The sequence below is a fragment of the Corvus hawaiiensis genome, chromosome 1, assembly GCF_020740725.1.
Source record: "Corvus hawaiiensis isolate bCorHaw1 chromosome 1, bCorHaw1.pri.cur, whole genome shotgun sequence".
Classification (NCBI taxonomy): domain Eukaryota; kingdom Metazoa; phylum Chordata; class Aves; order Passeriformes; family Corvidae; genus Corvus; species Corvus hawaiiensis.
Genome location: NC_063213.1, coordinates 38,493,649 through 38,515,337, shown reverse-complemented (window position 1 = coordinate 38,515,337; position 21,689 = coordinate 38,493,649). Strand labels below are relative to the sequence as shown.

General features: G+C 36.4%; 1 protein-coding gene across 1 annotated transcript in view; it reads left to right on the top strand.

Moving 5' to 3' along the window:
* STT3B (STT3 oligosaccharyltransferase complex catalytic subunit B) overlaps nt 1-21,689 on the top strand; it is a 52,478-nt gene that overhangs the window by 14,738 nt on the left and 16,051 nt on the right. Inside the window, exons 2-6 of the mRNA XM_048301331.1 lie at nt 8,940-9,048; nt 10,792-11,079; nt 12,774-12,839; nt 16,406-16,505; nt 20,956-21,054. Of these exons, the coding sequence (XP_048157288.1) occupies nt 8,940-9,048; nt 10,792-11,079; nt 12,774-12,839; nt 16,406-16,505; nt 20,956-21,054 (662 nt within the window). The remainder of the gene's footprint in view (nt 1-8,939; nt 9,049-10,791; nt 11,080-12,773; nt 12,840-16,405; nt 16,506-20,955; nt 21,055-21,689) is intronic.

Here is a 21,689-nt window from a genome sequence, read left to right as displayed (position 1 = left end):
CCTTTAACTTAGAAGACCTTGGAGTTAAGGTGCCTCCATCGTGTTAAGAACAAGTACAGCACAAATCTGATCTGTAAGAAACACCCTCTTGAACATATTCTTGAATTTGGTGCAAAGCTTTCAGAGTTGCAGCATACAAGGTTTATTGTGCCACAGAGTAGTCCAGGAGCACTCAGAAAGAGGCAAACATAGCCCTACAGGGGTTTTTGAGTTTGTGGTAGTTAACACTGTATTGAGCAGAGAATTGATGCCTCTCAAGAAGCCGATGCTGTCAAAAGATAGAGAACCTATACTGTCATCAATTTGGATGCCAGTTGTAGCGTAGTATCTGGGGTAAAGTGTATGTCCATAAAAAAGAAAACAAGCATTCAGTTTTTGCCTGTAAAAATTTTCAAATGATTCTTTTTCCATCTTATCTTTGAAACCTCTTGGGAATTTTAACTGTCCCAAGAAAAATGTCATCATCACTTTCTTCTTAGGTCTAAAATGTTGTTACATGTTACGAATGGCAGAATTCACTGGCAAAGTATGCCTTTTAATATGGATAAAACCAATGCTTTTCATAATAATTTGCTTTGAGATATGGAGTAGTTCAAAAGCAAGACAGAGAAAAAGTAATGAAAAAGCCTAATAGACATCAGGGGAAGTGTCTGAAGTTGTAGGCAGATATACACCCACTACAGTGGTGATAGGAAGCATATCGTGGTTTCAGATGGTGGTATATTTTGTGAAAAATACAAATTGTGATTATGGAGTGCTCTCAAAAGCTCAGTTTTTTAGCAAAAATAGTGGAGGTGCCCTGGGTTCTCTGAAGAAGCTGAGTGACTGTATGCTCCTTGTAGAATTTTATGTCACTGAGCTACTGGCAGCATGCAGTTCCCAATTTTAGCACTTGCGAAGCGTAACATCTTATTGCAGGCAGGGAAAATACCGTGCCAAGTAGTGGCAGTAGGAATGCTGTAATCCTTCTTAAATACACTGGGGACATTCTGATATTCTTAATGGATATTCTGTAAACATTCTGGTATTCTTCAGGATTTCCATTGAGCTTAGTTGAATGTTGGCCCTGAAAAAATGGGTGCCCTGCTGATTGTGTCACCCACCTTTTTTTCTGCCTTGGCTTTCTACTGGTTTACCCTTAGGGATTATTCTAAAGATATTACAAAAAGGAGGAGTTTTGTTTCTCAGCTGGATTCCAGGAACAGAAATTTCTTCCTCCTTTGACTCAAAATTTCCATCATTTTTGAAGTTGAGTGGCCACATCACTGCAAAACTTTCTGCCATTTTGTTACATTATCATTCTTACTAATCTTAGTATAACAAGGGAGTCTTTGCCACATTTTTCTGAGTGGGTGGGTGTAGTGGTTTGGTCCAAAATACTCATTACTGTTTATCTGCTGTGAGATAAGAATTAGGAGAAATGCAAAACAGGCACCAAACTTGAAAGAATATAAAGAAGTTTATTAACAGACCTAAAAGAAGAAAAAAAAATTATACCACCTTCAGAACTCTCCTCCTCCCCCCACCTTCCTCCCTTCTCCCACTGACAATGTAAAAAGACAACCCTTTAGATGTTCAGTCTGTTTACCACTTCCATAATAACCTTGTTCAGTCCATTTAGAAAGAGAAGTCTCTTCTTGCTCATGCTATGAAAACATTATCACAACGAGACAGCCGCCCACTTCCAAATATTGTTCAGTCCATTTAGGAAGAGGAGTCTCTCTGCCTGCGTGTGAGTCCTTTCCCCCGACTTGCAGCTTTTCCCGCAACTGCTTTCGAGGGTCCACTCTTGAAGTTTTTTGGGGTACAGTTTTAAGGTTGAGCCGTTCAGAAACAAAAACAGAGGCCCTTCTCCTTCCCTGGGAGCAAAGGGTCTTCATCATCTTCATCATTAGGACTATCTCTGGGAGCATCTCTACGGACTGAGGTTTTCTCCTTTCCCATTTGGAGCAAAAGTCCTCATCTGGTTCATCTCTCCCTGTCCAAACTTCTCATGAAATTACAGCTGCGTCAGCATCTGCCTATCTCAGCGCAGGTGCTTTTGCTCACGAGTTGAACACTCCACCCCCCATATCTTCATGGAATTACAACAGGATACTCTGATATATCATAGCTTCACAACAGACTTTCAGCTTTAAGCATCTCCTCTCTCTCTTCCCTCAGGTTTTCAGCTCTTCACAGCAATAAAAAGGGTTAATCTCACCTCGGCCTTGCAGCTTTGCAGCTGGAATGTTGAATTTTTCTTATCGCAGTGGAGAGGGGGGAGAGCCGAGCCGCTCCGGCTGCCCACGGCAAGGCAGTGGGGGGGGTTCCACGGCTGGAACAGGTCCATGGCTTCAGGATGGCCGTGGCCCGGCCCGGCCTGGCCCAAGCAGGGCCTGGCCGGGCCCGCTGGCCCCCACTCGGGGCCTGCAGCCACCTGTCCCAGCGCCGGAAACGAGAGAGAGCTTGGAGGGGGAGTTTGCCTATTCTTAAATGTGGATCACAGAGGTGATCACAACTTTAAGTGGCTTAGAGAATTGTCCATATTCAAACTGGCCAGCTGATAGGTTCTATCAGTTCCCAGAGGAAACTGTAAGCACCCCTTAGCAAGGACGTCCCTTCCGGGACTATGCTTGCTAACCTATGACAGTGGGTTTGTTCAGAGTTGCAAAATCTGAAATCAAAACCAGGTCCATGACCAATTTTGAACCTGAAGAAGCTCAGAATGACAGTACTGCTGCCAATTCTTTGATCAAACATTAGGCTTGTGATTGACAGTCAACTTGCAGGATGTGTATTTCTCTTTTCAAATGGCCCTACTTGCACCAAAACCCCTGCAGATCATTTGAGCTTCTCTAAATACAGGGCAGTCTCGAGAGCCATCACAAATACTTGATACTATCTCAGAATGCTACGAGTAATTACATATCCGGATATTTTGATATAAAAACATAAAGACTAAACAATCAAAAATCACATATTTAACTCTCTAAAACCATCAGAATTAGGATGATATTAAACTTCATATCAGTCAAAGCTTTTCTTTTTTCTTTCTGGTGGACTTATTAATTATCTTTCAATCAAGTTTAGCAAGAACTGTGCAAGCCTGTTCTGTGCCTCTTGTGAAAAATGAGGTAATGTGCTCATGACTCCTTACATGTTTGTTGTCCAGTGAGGTGCAGAAGCTTGAGTGTTCAAGGTGATAGCAGCTTCCACATAAAACCATGGTAGGTGCATATCCAGAGGAATTCCAGAATAAAAGATTTGTGGCCGTATAAGGACTTAAAATACATAAAAATGTGCTAATTAGGGACAATTCATGTAGTGTGTGTTTGTATTAGAATTAATAATAAAACCATTCCACTGACATGAATGTAAGTTAAAAAGAAAGGAGTGTGAGATTTTTCTGAAATAAAATTGCCTGGTTGTTCTTCCATTTTGCGGAGTTACGTCAGTTCTGGCTCGGGTAAACACAGGACCACCCTCTATCTTATGGGCTCTTACACAGGTAGAGCATTCTTACCGTGAGGTCTAACGCCATAGGTTTGGGTTGTGGGCACTAGGAAAGACTCTTTACCTGTCATAAGTGCTTTTGCCTGTAGGTATTGCTGCTCCAAATTGTGATGTTGATTATTTGAAAATGGCTTAAATGTCCATACTTACCAAGGTTATAAATGCAACACAAGTAAAGATTTTCCTGATGAGGAGGACTTCCACAGTGCCTTGAATTAATTAGGTGATTGATGAGTGCTACACTTCCATTTTAAAAACCTTATGCAAAGCTCATTGTGTTAATTTCTTATTTGCAGATACAGAGCTCAGAATGAGACTTGCAGGATGTTGCGCTTGTAGTGTAGTATGCGGGAAAGCAGGTGTTTTAAAATTTAATATGGATTACTGCATAGATGTTTCTTTGTTTCAATGGAAGTTACTTAAGTGTCTCATTAGATTTTCCATAGTGTTGCTGAATATATTCTTCCTTTGGATGCAAAGAATGTGTCGGATATGGAGTCAATCTTCAACTATCTTTCTCAAGAATCTAGACTTGCCATCGCTAATTAGATGCTGTATGGCCGAATTGATTCTGTAATCTACATTTGCATTAAAAACTGACTCCTAGAATTACTCAGATAGCTAGTAATGTTCACAGTTTGTATCTTGTCATTTTTCTGAGTGTGCAGATGTGAAAATTTTGTGCATCTGCAGCTGAAGACTTTTAGAGCACAGAAGCCTTTATAATTGAAGGCTTAGAAAATCTTCAACAGATTCTGTTTGTAAGGAGATTACATATTCTCAGATGGCTGTAAAGTGCTGGATAAAAAGTCTAGATGATGGGGCAATAATAGCATGAAATTGATTGGGGTTTAGACAGTCACCATTCCCACAAGAAGCAACACACTGATCTTGCACTCTGTTGGAATGGAGGGGTCAAATGAATTCCATCGCCGTCAGTGTAATTTGCTTTAAGTGTTGTTTAGATCTGGATGAAGTAACTGCGTTGCCGTACATGTGCTCTTCTTTTCTATATGTTCTTATTTTCTCAGTAGGCTGAATTTTATTTTAATACTCACCTTAAATAGTACTTTGTCAAGGAAATACTAAACCTAGGAATGTCAAAGACGTCTCTTTATAAATATAGCAGTAATTGTTGCTGTGAAGTGCTGGAGAATTCTGTAGCTCCTGGATAGAGAATGATTGCTGTGACTAGCATTAAGTAATCATCCTACAGTATTGCCTTGTGTCATCAAAAAGGCAGTTCATAGCAAGGAATAAAAATCAAACCTAAGCAGGAACAGATAGTTAAGATCATGTATTAACAGTGCATAATATATAAGTGAAAACTTTACAGGCTTTGCTTTGCAAGTTGCCTAGTTAAGCTTTCTAAATTAATGTTGCTACTAAAAAAAAAATATGCCTCTGTTTCAGTTATTCTGCTGTTGCTGCTTATACTCTGTTCTATGCTAAAATACGCTTTAAAAATGAGAACCATATCTTTATTAACTTATCGCCAGTTGTCTACTGAACCAGCTGTAATGTAGGTATCTCCAGCAGTGCCACAAAATTAATGATACCATACACAGAGCACTTAGGTGATCATTAGAGCATCCCCCCAAAGGTTCAAACTACAATACCAGCCTAGTTTCGTGGCTGGGACTCTGAAACATACAAAGACTTAGGATTGTTTATTCCTTTAAAGCTTAACTTGGAGGATGAGACCGTTCAAACTACAGACCTGACAGAAAGAGGCAAGGAGAACAGCAGAGCATCACTTTTCCTCCTAGAATGTCAACTAAAATAAGAAGTCAACGTTTCCTGGTGTCAGGCCCTTAGCTGAATATTAGCAAGTGTGTATCTTCTTCACAGCGTGGACTGAGAACTTGAATATTTGTCTCAGTCGTTCTAGCTACGTAATTAACATGTACTTCACATAATTTTATTCTTTATTCTTCTCACGTCTGTTTCAAATCGACTTGCCTCAAGGGGGTGAAGGAGGATGAGAGGGAATCTTGGGAAGTGGGTAATCTGTTCTCATACCTCAAGATCAGATGGGTGTGAGGGTTGAGGGTGGCAGAAAAGGGATCCTTTCCTTCGCTCTGGTTCTGTCACCTGGTGCTGCATACTATTCAGTCAGTGCAACCAGCAGTGTACTTCAGTTCCAGTGTTTCCTTGGGTAAGGTGGAGTAGGTCAGAAGGAGGGCTGGATAGAAACCCTAAATATCACTTCTTCTTGCTGCTGCTGCTGCAGGTGGAAGAACTGGGGCAGGCAGTGACCCCCAAACCTGAAATGCAACCCCTACCCAGCACTGGCTGTTCTTGCCTCTGTTATGATTCCTCCCTCAGCTGCAGCCCTTGAATCTCCCAGATGCAGGTGTAGGCAAAGGTCTCAGTTTTTCTAATATTTTCCAGGGCTGTTCTACAGCCCTGTGAAACCTACAGATAGTTGCAGATACTGTGATAGCATTTCAGTAGAAATACAATACCACTGTGCTGCATTTCAAGCACAGTATGAAAAGTACCAAGATAGTAAGAAGGTATGACTGTGGTTTGTGATGCTCGCTGTTTGTTAGCAGCTCTCTCCGTTCTAGCTAAAAGGGAAACAGTTTCACAAGGTTCAGGCTTATCCCTAGAGGAGAACAGTGCTATTGAAGGGCTAAGTGGTATCAGAGCATAATACTGGCATCATCATATGATTGCCAGACTCTACTTCTGTCTGGTACACTGCCCATTGCTGCCAGTTTGTCCATGCCTGAAGCTGGTTCTGATATGCAACATCACAGCAACCTTTTCCTGATGTGTGCATATGTTTATGTTGACGTTTTAACTTATTTTTGTTGGCAGGTTACCTAGTGGGAGGTGAAGTGGACATTTTCTTTTTTTAAGTCGAAGCAAGGTGCTGAATTAAGCTTCTAAATTTGTTTGTTTGTTTGTTTTTTAGTTTTTGTATCTAGAAGGTTGTTTCTTGTTCTCACAGGTCTTCTCACAGTGAAAAATCAATGTACCTATAGTAGTGCCAGTAATTTCTGCTGTAAAGATATGCACAGCAGTCACTGCATGCTTTCATTTTTGGCAAAAAAATCACTTTTTGAAAGAAGGGTTAATAGATTTGTGTCTGTCTAAGAGTATATTAGGAGGGAAGATTAAATTCTTACCTCTGAAGTGGTAGAAGTAAAATGCTGTTACCTTGCATTTCAATTTTGAGTGGTAATTCATTCTTATTAAAGGCTTAATGGGATGCTGCCAAATCACAAGACAGTTGTTCGCATCCTTCTGAAGTCAGTTACGAAGCTTTGCTGTTTGGAAACATGAGGAGAATGCCAATATGTATTCTTCTTGCCTATTTCATTTGTTAAACTGATCTTTTGATGCTGTAAAAGTAAACATTAGTCATACTTTTGTAGCCTCTGTGAGTTTGAGTCATCATTTAAAAATTCGAAAGTAATCCATGTTAGTAAACATCTTTCTTGTTCCCTTTTTAAAGTTCTAGGATAACAATGTTGGCAGAGTTTTCAGTGATTTCAGTCCAGTCTGTAGCTGGATGGGTTCTGTGTGTCCTGTGCAATATGAAGCTCCTAATTTGTTACATACCATACTGCAGGCACTTGGCACTAAACAAATTAACAACAGACCTTGCTATACTAAGATAAGAGGCTAATTTTACAGGTACAGCATTTCATAAATCACGTTAGAGTTGACAGTTCAGACCTGGAGAATTAATTAATATTTAGAAATCTAGTCAAATGGGAATAGTTGTAGCCTTATTAAAAACCAATGTCACATTGCTGTTTGAATCAAAGATTTCTAGGTCAGAATGACTGATGTTCGTGTGAATTTTCTTACGTAAACATGACTAATGACTTTTGAAAGTCCACAGTTTTATCAGTTAATGTATCCTATATAACTGCTTATTTAACAGATGTAAGAGACTGTTCTTGAAAGTACTTCACTCTTTGATATTTACTTGTTTTTATTATCATTTGACTGATGCTGTGGTAGTTCAGTCATTTGAAACATGCAAATTTGTTGATGGATGAACCTGAATTTCAGGTTTTTTTGTTCTTCTACTGTGTAGATTAAGAAATCTGCTCATGACCTCAGTGCAGCTGTATTTCAGATATTACTTGTACTGATCAAACAGTTAGGAGGTTGATGGGATTTGCAGTCTTAAATGACATTAGCTTTATTCTGTTGAAATGAAATAGTTCAAAGTAAACCTATGATATTTTGGGAATCCTAGAGATGCAAAAGAATTTTATTTAGTTTAAAAATCTTTGTTAGAAGTGATGCATATTTCTGATACACGGGGATATTTCCATAAAGTAGACAAAATGAAAAACACACAAGCTTTTCTAGGCTTGAATTCTAGCAGTGTCTTTGGAAGTCTTTCATGGTGGTTTGCCCATCTAACTTTTTGTCTGTTGTACTCCATTAAGTCACCTGAACCTCTGCTTAGCTAATGAATAAAATCTTTAATACTTCTTTAACTAATGAATTTCACCTGGTTAACTGAATTTCAATTGGAATATGTGTTTAAAGGGTTAGCTTTGTGAATACTGCTTGTTTTAAAAGTTGTGTTCACCCAGGCTTTTCTCTACCTAAACTTTCTCTACAAAGCTTCACATTCTCAGTATTTGTAGCTTTTTTAGTTTGGCCTTTGAATGAATGATCATTAAAGAGTTGCTGTTTTGGGATAACATGCACTGTAGTTCTTCTTGCAGCCTGATGCCTAATTTCAAGAATTAATGGACATTTTAATAGTTTAAAAATTTTGTTATCAGAAGTTTGAGATACTTTGTGCCAGGAAGGTGGAAGATGAATGCCTTAATAGCAGTCTGTTGATGTTTTTTAATGGTTTTTAGACAGTGTGGAAGACTGAACTGAAGGTGTGCATGGGAGACCCTTTGTTGTACTAGAAATTCTCTGCAGCAGAGAATGTACAACTTTGAAGATTAAACTTCATCTACAGAGGTTCTACATTGTGTAGATTCTTACTGATTGAAAGAAGGCTATTAGTTTGATAATGTGAACAAATAGACTGATTCCTGTTGCCTATTATTGCATGAGTCACCCATCAATTTTACATGAAGTAGGGCAGCAGCAAATGTACCGTGTAGCTGTCCTTGTCTCAGAGTGAGAGTCCTGCATTGACTGGATGTGATAGACTGTATTTGAAAACTAGTAGTTTTAGAAAGTTAATTTTAAAATAGCCAGAGTGTTTAGCAGAGTGAAAGAAAACCTTTTAATGTTCACACACAAAAAAGAACCCACCAAAAACTGTAAACGATCATCTGTGTATATGCACTGGCTGTAGAAGTGAAGAAAACATAGTTGTTAGTAGCTGAGAACTTAGTAATTTACTTTAAAACTCTGCAGATATAGAGAGGACCATTGTACTTACATAGTAAATGAGAGGCTAAAGTTCTTGATTTTTATCTTACCCTTCTGCTGTTTCTTTCTAGGTTTAACTATAGATCAACACATCATCTTGCATCTCATGGGTTTTATGAATTTTTAAATTGGTTTGATGAAAGAGCATGGTATCCACTCGGAAGAATAGTAGGTGGAACTGTAAGTATTGTAATAATAAATTTATTAAAATAAATTTAATAAATTTAGTAAATTAAAAATATTTAAAGATTACTTTTCAGGAAGTTTTTTGAACTTTCTGTACAAATTTGACATTGATAAAAGAATCTTAATAAAATACGCTTTTAATTTTCAAATTGCTGAAGAGGGAATATCGAGATGTTTTTAATTTTTAGCTGCAGAAACTAAGTCAACATGCCTTAGTCTTTATCCAGTAGCATATTGTGACCAAGAAGTACAGAACTTCCTTACATATGAAATTCTAATAGTAACAAATAAGGGTATTATGACTCCTGTAATTCTGGTATACAAAATCAGTAAAGGAAAAACATTTTTTTAAAAAATGAATTTTTTTTCAAAATTGTTACCTAAATCTCTTAAGCTACAAGTTTTAATCCAGTGATGTGTGCTGAGTAGACTTCATGTATGTATGGGAAAAAAGTTAGGACTTTCACTGGGAGAAGACCTTGTGAAATTAGATCAGTGTGGCACCTGTATGAAGCATCAGGACTAGTTAAGATTGGTATCGATGCAAGCTACCAGACAGGAAAGATGTACAAAACAATGTTATCAAATCAGAATGCAAATATCATTCATTGGAATAGCTTTAGTAACACTAAGTAATGCAGCCATGTGTTTCTTAATGTGTGAAGGCTCATTAAAGCTTTGTAATGATAGTATATAACACTTAAAGGCATTTACATGTTTTTTGTAACAGTTAGATAACCATTTTTTTTAGTATCTTAGGGATGCTGGAGACTTTTTTATGTAACATGTAAGTGCATGTTTTCCATACCTGTCTTATACAAAATAAAACATCTTACAAAAAAGAATTAAAATATATGCAGGGGAACATTCAGTCATCTGTTAATTTAATTTAGTACAATGCCCTTCTTAGTTTTTGAAAGAAACTAAGGCAGGTTGACACTCTGGGTTCCTACAGCAGGTGAAGTACATTTTAATTTTTCTGGTATGTATTGATTTTTCTAATGTTGATAAATGTGGGAGGGTAGAAATCCTATTAAGAATATTCTGAAGTTCTCCAATGTTCTATGATGGGTTCAATAGATTTGTGTAAGTCTGTGCTACCTTTCTGGAGCACATCTTAATTTAATTTTACAAGACTTTATTTTAATCTTCCATATCCAAAGGTGTCTACACGTCTTGCAAATACATAGTATTCAATGGACTGACCATCAGCTTTTCAGCTTTAAAAAATTAAATCTTGTTGATGCACATTTTGTTTCCCTGTTGGTACCAAGAAGTGAAAGAATGGCATGGTATATTTTAAAGGAAAATGGCTGGGAGATTTTGGGTTTCTTCTTGAAGTATTAGACTTTTGGGGCTTGTTAAACTCGTAGCTGGCTTGAAATTCTCTTGCAAATTTTAGTTTCTGCTTCCATACCTTAATGACAAATTCTTTTCATTGTATGATAAATGTCAAGCAAGATGGAATATTATCTGTATGCTGCTCTTTCATTTATGAAGTAGATTATATTTTATTGTTAGCATTTGGATAAAATTAAAAGAGCCTATGGTATTCAGTGGTGCTGTCAAAACATGATTAAAGGAGTACTAAAATAATTCTGTTAACTTATGCTAATACTCACTGCTTATATCAGCTTAAAAAATTATTGTTTCATTGCAAGTTATTTGTAAACAAACCTACCGTGATAGTTTTCTGTAATAACCTAGTGTTTTGGTTCGTTTTTTATCTCCATGTAGGTATACCCAGGACTGATGGTGACAGCAGGCCTTATACATTGGATTTTAAATATGCTTAATGTGACAGTCCATATAAGAGATGTATGTGTGTTTCTAGCACCAGTTTTTAGCGGCCTTACAGCTATTTCTACTTTCCTGCTCACCAGAGAACTGTGGAACCAGGGAGCAGGGCTTTTAGCTGCCTGTTTTATTGCCATAGTTCCAGGTTACATATCCCGATCAGTAGCAGGATCGTTTGACAATGAAGGCATAGCTATTTTTGCACTGCAGTTCACATACTATTTATGGGTAAGTAATTGCTGAGTCTTTTGCTTTGGAAAGGTTTTTTGGTTCCTCCTCCAACCAAATGACTGATTTTTCTTAGAATCCATTGAATTCTTATTTTCCTCCCTCTCATCGCTCTTCCCCTTGGCTCTAGATTAGGCAAGTACTGAGAAGTCACATGATTTGAACAACTCCATAATCATGCTCTTTAGTTTGCTGTGTAAAAGCACTGTTCCACTGAAGTGTGTCCTATAGTGGTAATAAAAATGATGATGAGTCTATAAATTTAAAACAAACACAGGGATTGTTTTTCAGTTTTGAGATATTAGTGTTGTGTGCATCAAATTTTAGCCTCCTTATATGGCTGATGAAAAGCAGTAGACTGAAAAAGAAGTGCTTTGAATTGTCTTCTGGAAAAATTTTTGACTGTATGGAGGATCTGGGCTTTGACTTAATTAAATACTCAAAATATAAATACTCAAAAAATACTTAATAATTAAATACTCAAAGCTGTCTACAGTCAGATATTAGTGTTACTTGTGTGCTTAAAGAAATAGTCTTATGTCTTTTAATTAGACTGCTTGCAAAAGCAGCATGTCTGTCACTCCTTAATCTGTGTAGAGTTTCATCTGTCACGTAGTTTTACATGAAGGAGTTTAGGAAAGCTGGAGTTTTTCTGGGCTATTGAACCTACTTTGGAAATAACATAAATAGCATAACTATATTGTTAATTCAGCACAGACACTGTAGGGTACTGTCCCTTGTGTATTCTGGAATGCCTGTACTTTTCATTTAGCGTGGCTCCACATAAGCACATTGTCACTACAGCTTTCTCCATAATTTTGTCCAAGAGTTCTGGTTTTCGTAAGCAGATGCATGTTCACGAATGTTTTAGCTTTAGAATATTTCAAACTTGGGATATAGTTGATAGGAATATAATGGAAGAGAATTCAATTTTTTCATGACCAAGCGACTGGTGTTACTTAAATGCAGTTTTTTAAAATCTGGTTTTAGAATAGCTGCAGCTGGAAAGGTGTACTGTGTTTGATAACAATGATTGAAACAACCTATGTTGTTACTTCAGAATAACTGAGATATCCTAGCAGTTATCTGTTCTCATGGAATTCATGTTTAACTAAACTGCAGAGTGCAATAATGTTTGCATGAACTCTTATGGAATCAAATACATTTTGTAGACAACTTCCTAGCTTTTCTTAATGTCTGTTCTTCATTCCTGTTTTTCCTCACCACAGTCACCCCCACCAGTTGCAGACAAATTCATATTCCTGGGGCAATTTCTGGATCCTGCTAAACCTTTAGTAGTATCTGGATGTTCTCGTTAACCTTAAGTGAGTTTTTCAAAATTACAGAATAGCTCCTTTGTCTCTAATTGCAGATGAATTAAGGCATGGATGATCTTCACTTAGCATTGTAAACTGCTCTAATATCTCAGAGAAAGTAGCACAGAGGCATTGCAACTACCTTTCTACAACAGATCATGAGGCAGAGTGTTGGGTTTTATGCTTTTGCTAGAGAAATAGATCTGACTTTTGTGTGTGAAAGAATTGCATTTGTGTTACGATTTTATGGACAACAGTTCAGAAGCATAAAGTATAACTTGATGCAGGCTAAAGAAGTTCTCTTGACAATTGTTTTGGAATGAAACTTTTGAATATTGTCCAGGATTTGTCATTCATAATACTCGGTTATTTTTCCAGGTGAAGTCTGTGAAAACTGGGTCAGTCTTTTGGACAATCTGCTGCTGTCTATCCTACTTTTACATGGTAAGGCTTTTATATATATATAATAGCTGAACTATTTGAGTAGGACTTACATAATCCATATGTTGATGAAGAGAAGAAGGATATTTTAATCTTTGTTGGAGCCATAATATAAAATTACTGCTTCGTATTGTTATTAAAACCTTAAATATATGACTAAACAACATAACATGTAAGTGTCAAGTATTTAACTAAACATGATTAAAACAATTTTTGGAAAAAATTTGAAATATAGTAGCTTTACTTACAAGTTTTTTTTCATACTGTGAATAGGTGCTCTGATTCAGTTGGATTTTTATTTTGGTACAGATAAATTAAGGTATAATTTTGATATTTGTGTCTGTGTGTCATTACTACAATGCAATAATAATCATATTACATTTTTATAACTTTGAAAGCTATTTCTATGGGTATAATTATGCCATAAAGTAAAGCTTACCACCAGAACTGATGAATGATTACAGTGTCATAATAAATGATCATAAATTTTCATTCTTCATCTGTGAAAATGGAGGCTATTGCAGAGATTTTCCTAAGGGCTAACAGAGGGGGAAAACAGCAGTAAAATTGAGGAGATAAAACTAGTAGAAAAATGAAGGGAATTGGTTTTCCCCCTCCTCTGTCTTCTGAAACCTTAGACTTGAAGAATTTTCCTCTTTGAATCAAACATCTTTTTTTTTCCCCAGTAAACTTTTTGTGACTGTATGAAAAATAAATTATCCTTGAAATAGCCAGTGGTGAGACAGCCAGGCTAATTGCTTGGTGACAGTTAAGACTGAGGTCTCAAATACTGCTTTTCTACCATCAGGTAACTAGGTTTGCAAGAACAAGGAACTTCTGGATTGGTTTATGTGCCTTAAAGTACAAGGTTAATTCAAAGGTTGTCTGGTTGTTGTCTAATTTTCCTCTAGCTTTAATGTCCGTTTGGTTTCCTGGGAGACTTTTGCAGTTAATACAGGAAATAATAGCCCTTTGGTTGTCACCAAAGAGGCTAGGATAGCTATTTCTTTTTAAGAGTATATTTATTTCATTCCATTTCTCCTCCTTTTGCCACATTGCTAAATAGAGAGCCACTTCTTTATACACAGCATTGTGGTTTATATAGTATTATAGTGAAAAGGTCCTGTAGCTTTGGTACATATTTAAGTGCATAAAAGCTGCAAGTTTTTGAATTGTTACATTTATGTACCAGAGTATTTTTTTATATTGTGCCAATTTATTAGTAAGATTCTCTAAAGGTGCCTTCATAAACATACAGATAACAAATTAAATACTTCCACAATTTTACTGCTGAAAAATCACACAATAACAAGTTCTTACCATCTTGGTGTGTGGGATTGTATGAGAGTATGTGATCTAGTGTATGTATGGTATCAGAACTTATGAATCAATGTCATCATGGCAATCAGTGCTTGACTTTAAATGGGGGGGGGGCTGGTTTTTTCCTTTCAAGTGCTATCAGCTCATGAAAATTTCAGATTTGTCTGTAGCTTAGCTTCAAATCTCAGTGATTAGATGATAGAATTTTATTCCTTGTATCTACTTCATCCCACATAGATGATGGCTTTCCAAAAGGGAAATACAATATAGGGAAAGAATTTTGTTGAGTTGCCCATCTAGGTATTTTACTTAGGTAAATTTTTAGGACAAAGGATAATTGTACTATTTGTTACATTGTAATAATTCATCTTTCTCGGATGGAATTAGTCATTTTCAGTGTAAGCTGGAAGTTAAATCACAATTTTGAGGTAGTAGGAGTCAGTCCTTAAATGGGAAGTTTGGGGAACAGCTTTTTGAAAGGCAAATGGATATTGCGTGAACTGACAAATCTTTCTTGATAACTAAATCTGCTTTATAATATATGCCTAACTCACTGTGGTAATTTGACTCGTAGCCTTCATTGCATTCAATATAGAGAAGGTTGTTTTTTCCTTGGATTATATTTTTAGCCTTTATCTTACTTCATCAGCTTCTGCTTCATACAGCTTTTTATGACAAGGAGGTAAAATAAAAGGAAGTTTCAAATTGAAGCAATCCTGTAGGAGTAATAGCGTGTCTCCACTCTTTTTGCCAATCTACGAGAATGCCTCAGTCTTGTTTGAAAAGTTCCAAAGTGCATCTTTAGTATAATTTTCAGACCTTAGATTTGGTTTCATATTTTGATAGTTAGGGATGCAGGTCTCTGGTCCATGTAAACTGTGACCTGCTTCATTCAAACCTTTCCCTAGATGTGACCGTGTTCTAACTACGTGTTTGAACTCTATTCTATCTTACTTGTCTTCACACGGTGTTTGCTTCCATTAAATAAACTTGCTTGTGTAAACCATGATACTCCATACTAGTAATTAGGTAATATGATTTTGATAATCTGAAATGAGTTACTGGAAAACTTAGATTATTTTATTCTACTTGTTCCACATTGTCTGAATTGCTCACGTCAAATTTTGAAATGCTGGGTTTTGTAGTATTAGTGTCAAAAGACATAATACTTGGCCTCATGCTTTTTTTAGAATCTGTTCTATAGAACATAGTAATTTGGGTTTCTTTTTGGATTCTAGGGCTTCAAAAATATCTACATGAATCTAAACCCTAAAGTGCAGTTAAAGTGAAAACCACATTAGCTACTGCACGCTAAAAATGAAGATCTGGGGTAGGCATGGTGCACATGGGAGAAGTCTAGACTGTAATTTGACAAGAGGACATGTTAAAATACAGATTGTCTAGTCAAAATGAGCCCTTCTAAATATGTTTGAAATTTAGATAACACATTGTAATGATAGCTCATTAAATCCTTACCTAAAACAGCAATCAGTGATCTGTTAATAACATTTGTAGTGTTTCAGTTCTAAGTATACCATAACAGTCCTTCTCAACAGCTCGTTGCCACAGGTTTGCAATATCTATAATATTGTTGTATATCATTCCACAGTGCTCAGTCCTGCTTTCATGTGCATCCATACCCTTCCTTTTGTTTGTTTCCTTACATTGCAACCTGCGCTGGCTGTTCTGGTCCCGGAGTTCTGCTCCTGGAGGTGTACCTTGCTCCCTTTCTCCTCTCTGCCTGGAAATAGTATTCCCTGTCTCCAGCAAAAAGTGCAGAGCATGGTGCTAAGTTTGTCAAAATACTAGGTTTTGGATCCTACATGAGATCATAGAATATCCTGAGATGGAGGAGACCCACGAAGATCATCAAAGTCCAAGTCACGGTCCTACAGATCCTACTGCTGCCTTGTGTTGCAGCCTTCACTATTGGGAAAAGCCTCCAGCATCACATTCTTGTTTGCCAGTATGACCAGATTAGCATGGAAGGAGGAGATCCAGGAAGGGTAGCCTAGGAAATCCATCAGCCCATTTCAAACACTTCTGATATGTGCATTTTGTTGTGGTTTGTTTTTCTTTTATAATATATATTGAGAAGGATTTTGGTGGTAGTAGTAGTAGTTTTGACTGCTCATGTAGATGGGCTTTGTGTTTTCTTGCTAGACCATCAAGTTGTCTAGATTCAGCATTGGCTGTTGTAAGAATTTGCAGATATTTTCAGATCTAATTTCCTGTTCTATTTGTTGTAGGTCTCTGCATGGGGTGGTTATGTTTTCATCATCAACCTTATTCCACTGCATGTGTTTGTTCTGTTGCTGATGCAGAGATACAGCAGGAGAGTCTACATTGGTAAGTTCTGTTCATTGCAAATTCATTCTCAAATACTTAAACATGAGATATGAAATTATTGTAGTGATGTGTTTTGTATCAAGTGAGTGTTAAGTAATTGCATATCAGATTTATCTGTCTTAATTTGGTTACTGAGTATAGTCAGTTATTTTCTACAACATGGAAATAAGGAGTTGAAACATACTCACACTTCCAAAATTTCATATATGGTAGCTGCCAATTAATTTTCTCCTTTCTAGTGTGTGGGAAAGAAAACTGGGTGGTTTGATATAAAAGAACCCTGTTAATATCTTTTAAATATGTATTACATGTGTGCCTTTAGTAATGTTTTATATTTTTGGTTTTTCCAGGTATGTAAAACAATTGGTAATTTTAAAAGTTGTACAGCAGATATTATGTAAACATATAGTAAAAGACATAGGAAATTTTAAGCAGCCATGTAAGTTTTAGATCACTGAGACAAGGCGTGCACAGTAACAGTCTGTCCACTCCATGGGAATCCTTAAAATTTTACTGGATTAATTGGTCGGCCTTCCTTTCAGTTTCAGGAATGTGTGAATAGGGATCCTAGGAGCCTAACTTTTAAATTGATTTTCTTACATTTAAATACTCTGTAATCTGTTTTTACAGACACTTTACCAATAAAATCAGTAAGCCATGATGTAGGTGTGTGAATGAAATAATTGGTAAGCAGTTCAGGTATTCAGAAATTTGTAAGTTAGCTGGAACGTTTTTAATGTGAAGCCTTTGCAATAGGTAGTTGAAGAACATAATGTAAGCTGAAGCACAATCACAAGGCGTTTCTTATTTGTAAATATATTTTCATTACTCATTTCAATACTGTTTTATCTGTGTATTCTTAATTATTTTAATGCTTTTTTTAGTGCCTGCTAGAGAAATTACTTCATGTACCTATGTGTGAACCATTATATACCACAATAATTGCTAAATTTACTCAAGTTAAGTTTTGAATTTTTTTAATCAAAACTATAAATATTGCTTCCATACTTTGTTATTCTGAGAATTGAGAATTGGAAATTCATTAAAATTAAAAAAAAAGAGAGAAAGAAAAAGCCCTAACCCATCTTTAATTTTTAATGTTAGTATTACTTAACTTCTTCATTAACTACTTCTTCCTCACTTAAAGGGAAAGTAATTTATCTTGTTTTGCTTTTAAAATTGTTTTATTGAATATTTTCATTTTCTGATTTCTATGAATTAGGCAAGAGAAAATTAAATCAGCTACTTACAAAATCCTGAAGCAGTGTGGTAGCCAGAAACAGACTAAGTGCTCTTGCTTCTTCAGCTTTCAATGAACTTGTCTTTGTACTCATGTGGAGAAAATAGTATTGCATGTTCATAGGAATTAAAGGGTTTGGCAGATGTTTGTTTTGCAAATAGCTACAGTGTTTTGAGATGTTATTGCCCTTGAGCAGTGAGGGATATGTGCTGCCATGGAGTTGTCAGAATGAAAATGTGATAACTGCTCTGCTGTTTCATTGCAACTGCTGTCTTAATTTAAGTTTTCATGGGAAGCCCTAGAGAAGTCTGTACCTCTCACATTACTATGTCATTTCTAGGTTTGTTTAACAGGATGTTTTTGTAACACAGGTAAGAATGTTCAAGCACTTCTGAGGGGGACTTCAAGTGTGCTTCACCTCCAAACTATTCAGATAGGGAGAAGAGTTTACAAAAGCTCCTTGCAACAGGGAAAATAAGATATTTGGGGAGTTTCTGTGAGATGCAGTTGCTACTGTGCCTGCAGCAGTCTCATAATTCTTAAAAATCTACCCATGTGCAGCTAAAACTTTTGAAAAATATTGTCAGCTGACAATAGCTAGTAAAACCTATATTCTTTTTACTATTATGGAGAATTTTGGGTGTTTTAATCTCAAGATCAGTGGCTTAAATTTATTTTAAGCTAGCATGAGCCATTTTATAAAGGCTGTGTTAAGTTTGATCCAACGTAACATAAATGTATAGAACAGTATTTGGCAGAAGCAAATTTTTAAAAATAGTAGTGGTTTCCTGGTATATATTTTTTATATGGGTGTTCATATACCAAGGAGAAGGTTAATGGGACGTGATTGATATATCTGGGAGTGTAATTCAGAATCATGTAATGAGTAAAAATTTCCAGAATGTGAAGGTTTTGCCAATTTTAAAATATTTTAGAACTGGAAGGCAGATGACTATCAGCCAGATAGCTTCTGACCCATTTGGCATCAGTAGTGATGATGCTACTTATATTTGAAAGCTCAAGCTGTGCTTTTATTTTTTCATCTTGACAATGGCCAGTGCCTTTCATTCAGATCCTCTAGTTTAATCATTATGAACAAGTGCTTACAATTCCAGTGTATTAGCAGAGAGGGGAATAACCTCTATTCAGATACAGCAACCATTGATATTATTTTCTATTATTGTACTTGTAGTCTCTTTAGTTTCCCATATGATTTTACACTTGGAAGGGTATAGATTTGTCATGATTGCACACTTCAATTTTTTTTTCATACATTTTTTTCAGATTCAGTATAATTATCAGAATATTTAATAAAACACTTGAGGATCTTCCAGAATTTAAAACTTAATTTCAATAATTGCTTGTTCTATGTCTTGGGTTTTATCATTCAAATGGTGAACAGGCATATATTTATATCAACTACTTCAGTATTCTAAAATTTCAGATTGAGTGTTTATTTCTGGGATTGTAATCCATTAATTGAAATTATGTGGCCATAATTGAAATTATTCTCTTCTCTGGAGAAGCTTTTCAGTAGGTCCTTCCTATGTTTGTGTGGTGTATAGCAAATTAAATTCTTTGTAAAATGACTATGTCCACAGTAGGTCAGAATGTTTTTGTTCTGGACTTGGTCAAAGTTAAAACAATAAGAACAGCATGCAGGAATCAAAATGACTTCTTGTTTTTGCAAAGACTATGCAAACTGTAGAATATAAAGGAGCGTGAAAGTTTGTGATGATATATCACCCTGATGTTTCTAAGTTCCTGGGAAAATTGTAGTGTTGTGTAAATTGCCTTTTTTTTTAATCTTTTTAGTACCAGGCAATATGTAGCTTTTTGAAAGAAGTGGGAGTAAAGGATTGGGGTGGGGGTGGGCAGTGCACATCGCAAATGTAGCAGTTAAAAATGATGATTTACAGTGGTCTAACAAATGTGAAATGTGGTGATTTATGGCAATCATTGAACTTCCACAGGATGGCAGTGTTGTAACAGTTGCTTGGTACAGTAAATGATTTATGTTGTAGTGAATTCTTCAAAAATTGAGCTTCCTTCAGGAAAAATGTATTTCAGTGACTTAAGAGGGCATAGATCAGTAGCTAGGCCAAGCTGGGCAATACAGGTGCTTGAAATAATAAACCGAGTGCCTTGAAATACCATCCCTGTCACTTCTGACTGGTTTGGAACTCAGGCAGTACCCTGGGAGCATAATCCCTCAGCGAGACCACATAGGTGCTGTGGAAATGACACCACTGCTCAATGATGCACCCCCCAGAACTGATCTCGTGGAGATTAGTAAGGGATTATAGGCGAACAGGGATGTCATCATAAGATCCAGGCTATAGCCTTAGAAATCTGAAATGTGGATTATTGCTGTTTGCCACTGAGGAACTTCATTTTGACTTGAAGTTGGCTGGTTACTTCAAATGTAATCAGCCTTATGGCTTTGCAGATTTAGTATTTCTATCTTCCCCTCCCATCTCTTCTTCGCGCTGTAATATTGAGGGCCGAAACCTCTTTCAAAATAATGTATATGAATGTTAATGCATATGCAATAAGAATTCATGTTATTAATACTAATGTTAATATTAATTATGCTCTTGACCTCTGTTTTCTAGGGGGATTATAAATCCCCAGAGTTGATACAGATCTATCAATAGATATGCTTAGTATTAATTGCTTTTTCTATTGCTGTTCAGCTTCTTGCATTCCCTCTGCTATTGTTAAAAAAAGAACAACAGTGCCTGTTTGCATTTTCTAAATAAGTAGTAGACTCTTAAATGTTTTGCTTTTTTGAGGTCTGGTCCCTTCAATTTCTCCTCACGAAGAAAGCTTCCCTTGTCACTTGTTATTTGAGAGCTCTTTACACATCCATGACTCTCAAAAACAACATGGGAAGAGAAAACTTTTTTCAAGCTGGAGAATCTTAGGTAAATGGCTTATTTTCCTAGGAGGAGAGAAAACAGTGCAATTAGAAAGAACAATAGTCTGCTACATCCACTAAAATTGGATGCAATAGACAGCTTTATTCTAGTCAAAGAAGAAAAAAAGTAATTAGAATGGCTGAAATATTTAGCATAGTACAGTTCTGTTTCGGTGTCACTGCAGTTAGGGGAGAAGATGGACTTTGCTGTGGAGCCAATGCTTTTTCAAACTTGTATTAATTTTGTTCCCATCTTTTTCTTCCCCTCTCCTCACATATTTCTTTCCTAGCATATAGCACTTTCTACATTGTGGGGTTAATACTATCGATGCAGATACCTTTTGTGGGATTTCAGCCAATTAGAACAAGTGAACACATGGCAGCTGCAGGTAAGAAAATTAAACTTCTGCATCCAACAGCCTGCTTTAACACAGGAAAACCTCAAACTTGCGGCTTTGTTTCCTTGTGTTAAAAAGAACACAGGCTAACAAAGCAAATTGTTAAAGAAAGAGGTACAATTTAGTGTCTGTAGGGAAGTTTTCTTTCCAATTGACACATTATCCTCTTTTTGTGTGAGCTAATGGTGGTAAAATGCTTCCATAAGACTGGATCAGTTAGCATTCTGACAGGCACTTACTTTACACATGGATAATCTCTGCTGGTTTGCAATACAATGTTGCCATCAAGCATTGTACAATTGAAACATTCCTTATTGGTAACAGAGCTTTTAGTGAGCAATTTGGTTTTAGAGTTGATAGTCTTCTGTAATTTTTCAAAGCAGATTAAACTACTTAAATTACTAATCAGGAGGGTGGTTTTTAAATAACTGATTTCAGTCTTGTTTGGGATTTTTTGATTACTTTAAATTGATTTTTCAGTAGTTGTTGGCAGTCAGACATCTTGATTTCTTGAAGCAGTAACCTCTGCTAACACTGAGTTTAATTGCATGCACTGTCTGTGTGATATAGTTCAGTTTGTTACCTTCCCCAGGTTTTTTCTTACTTTTAGTCACTTACCGAAATGT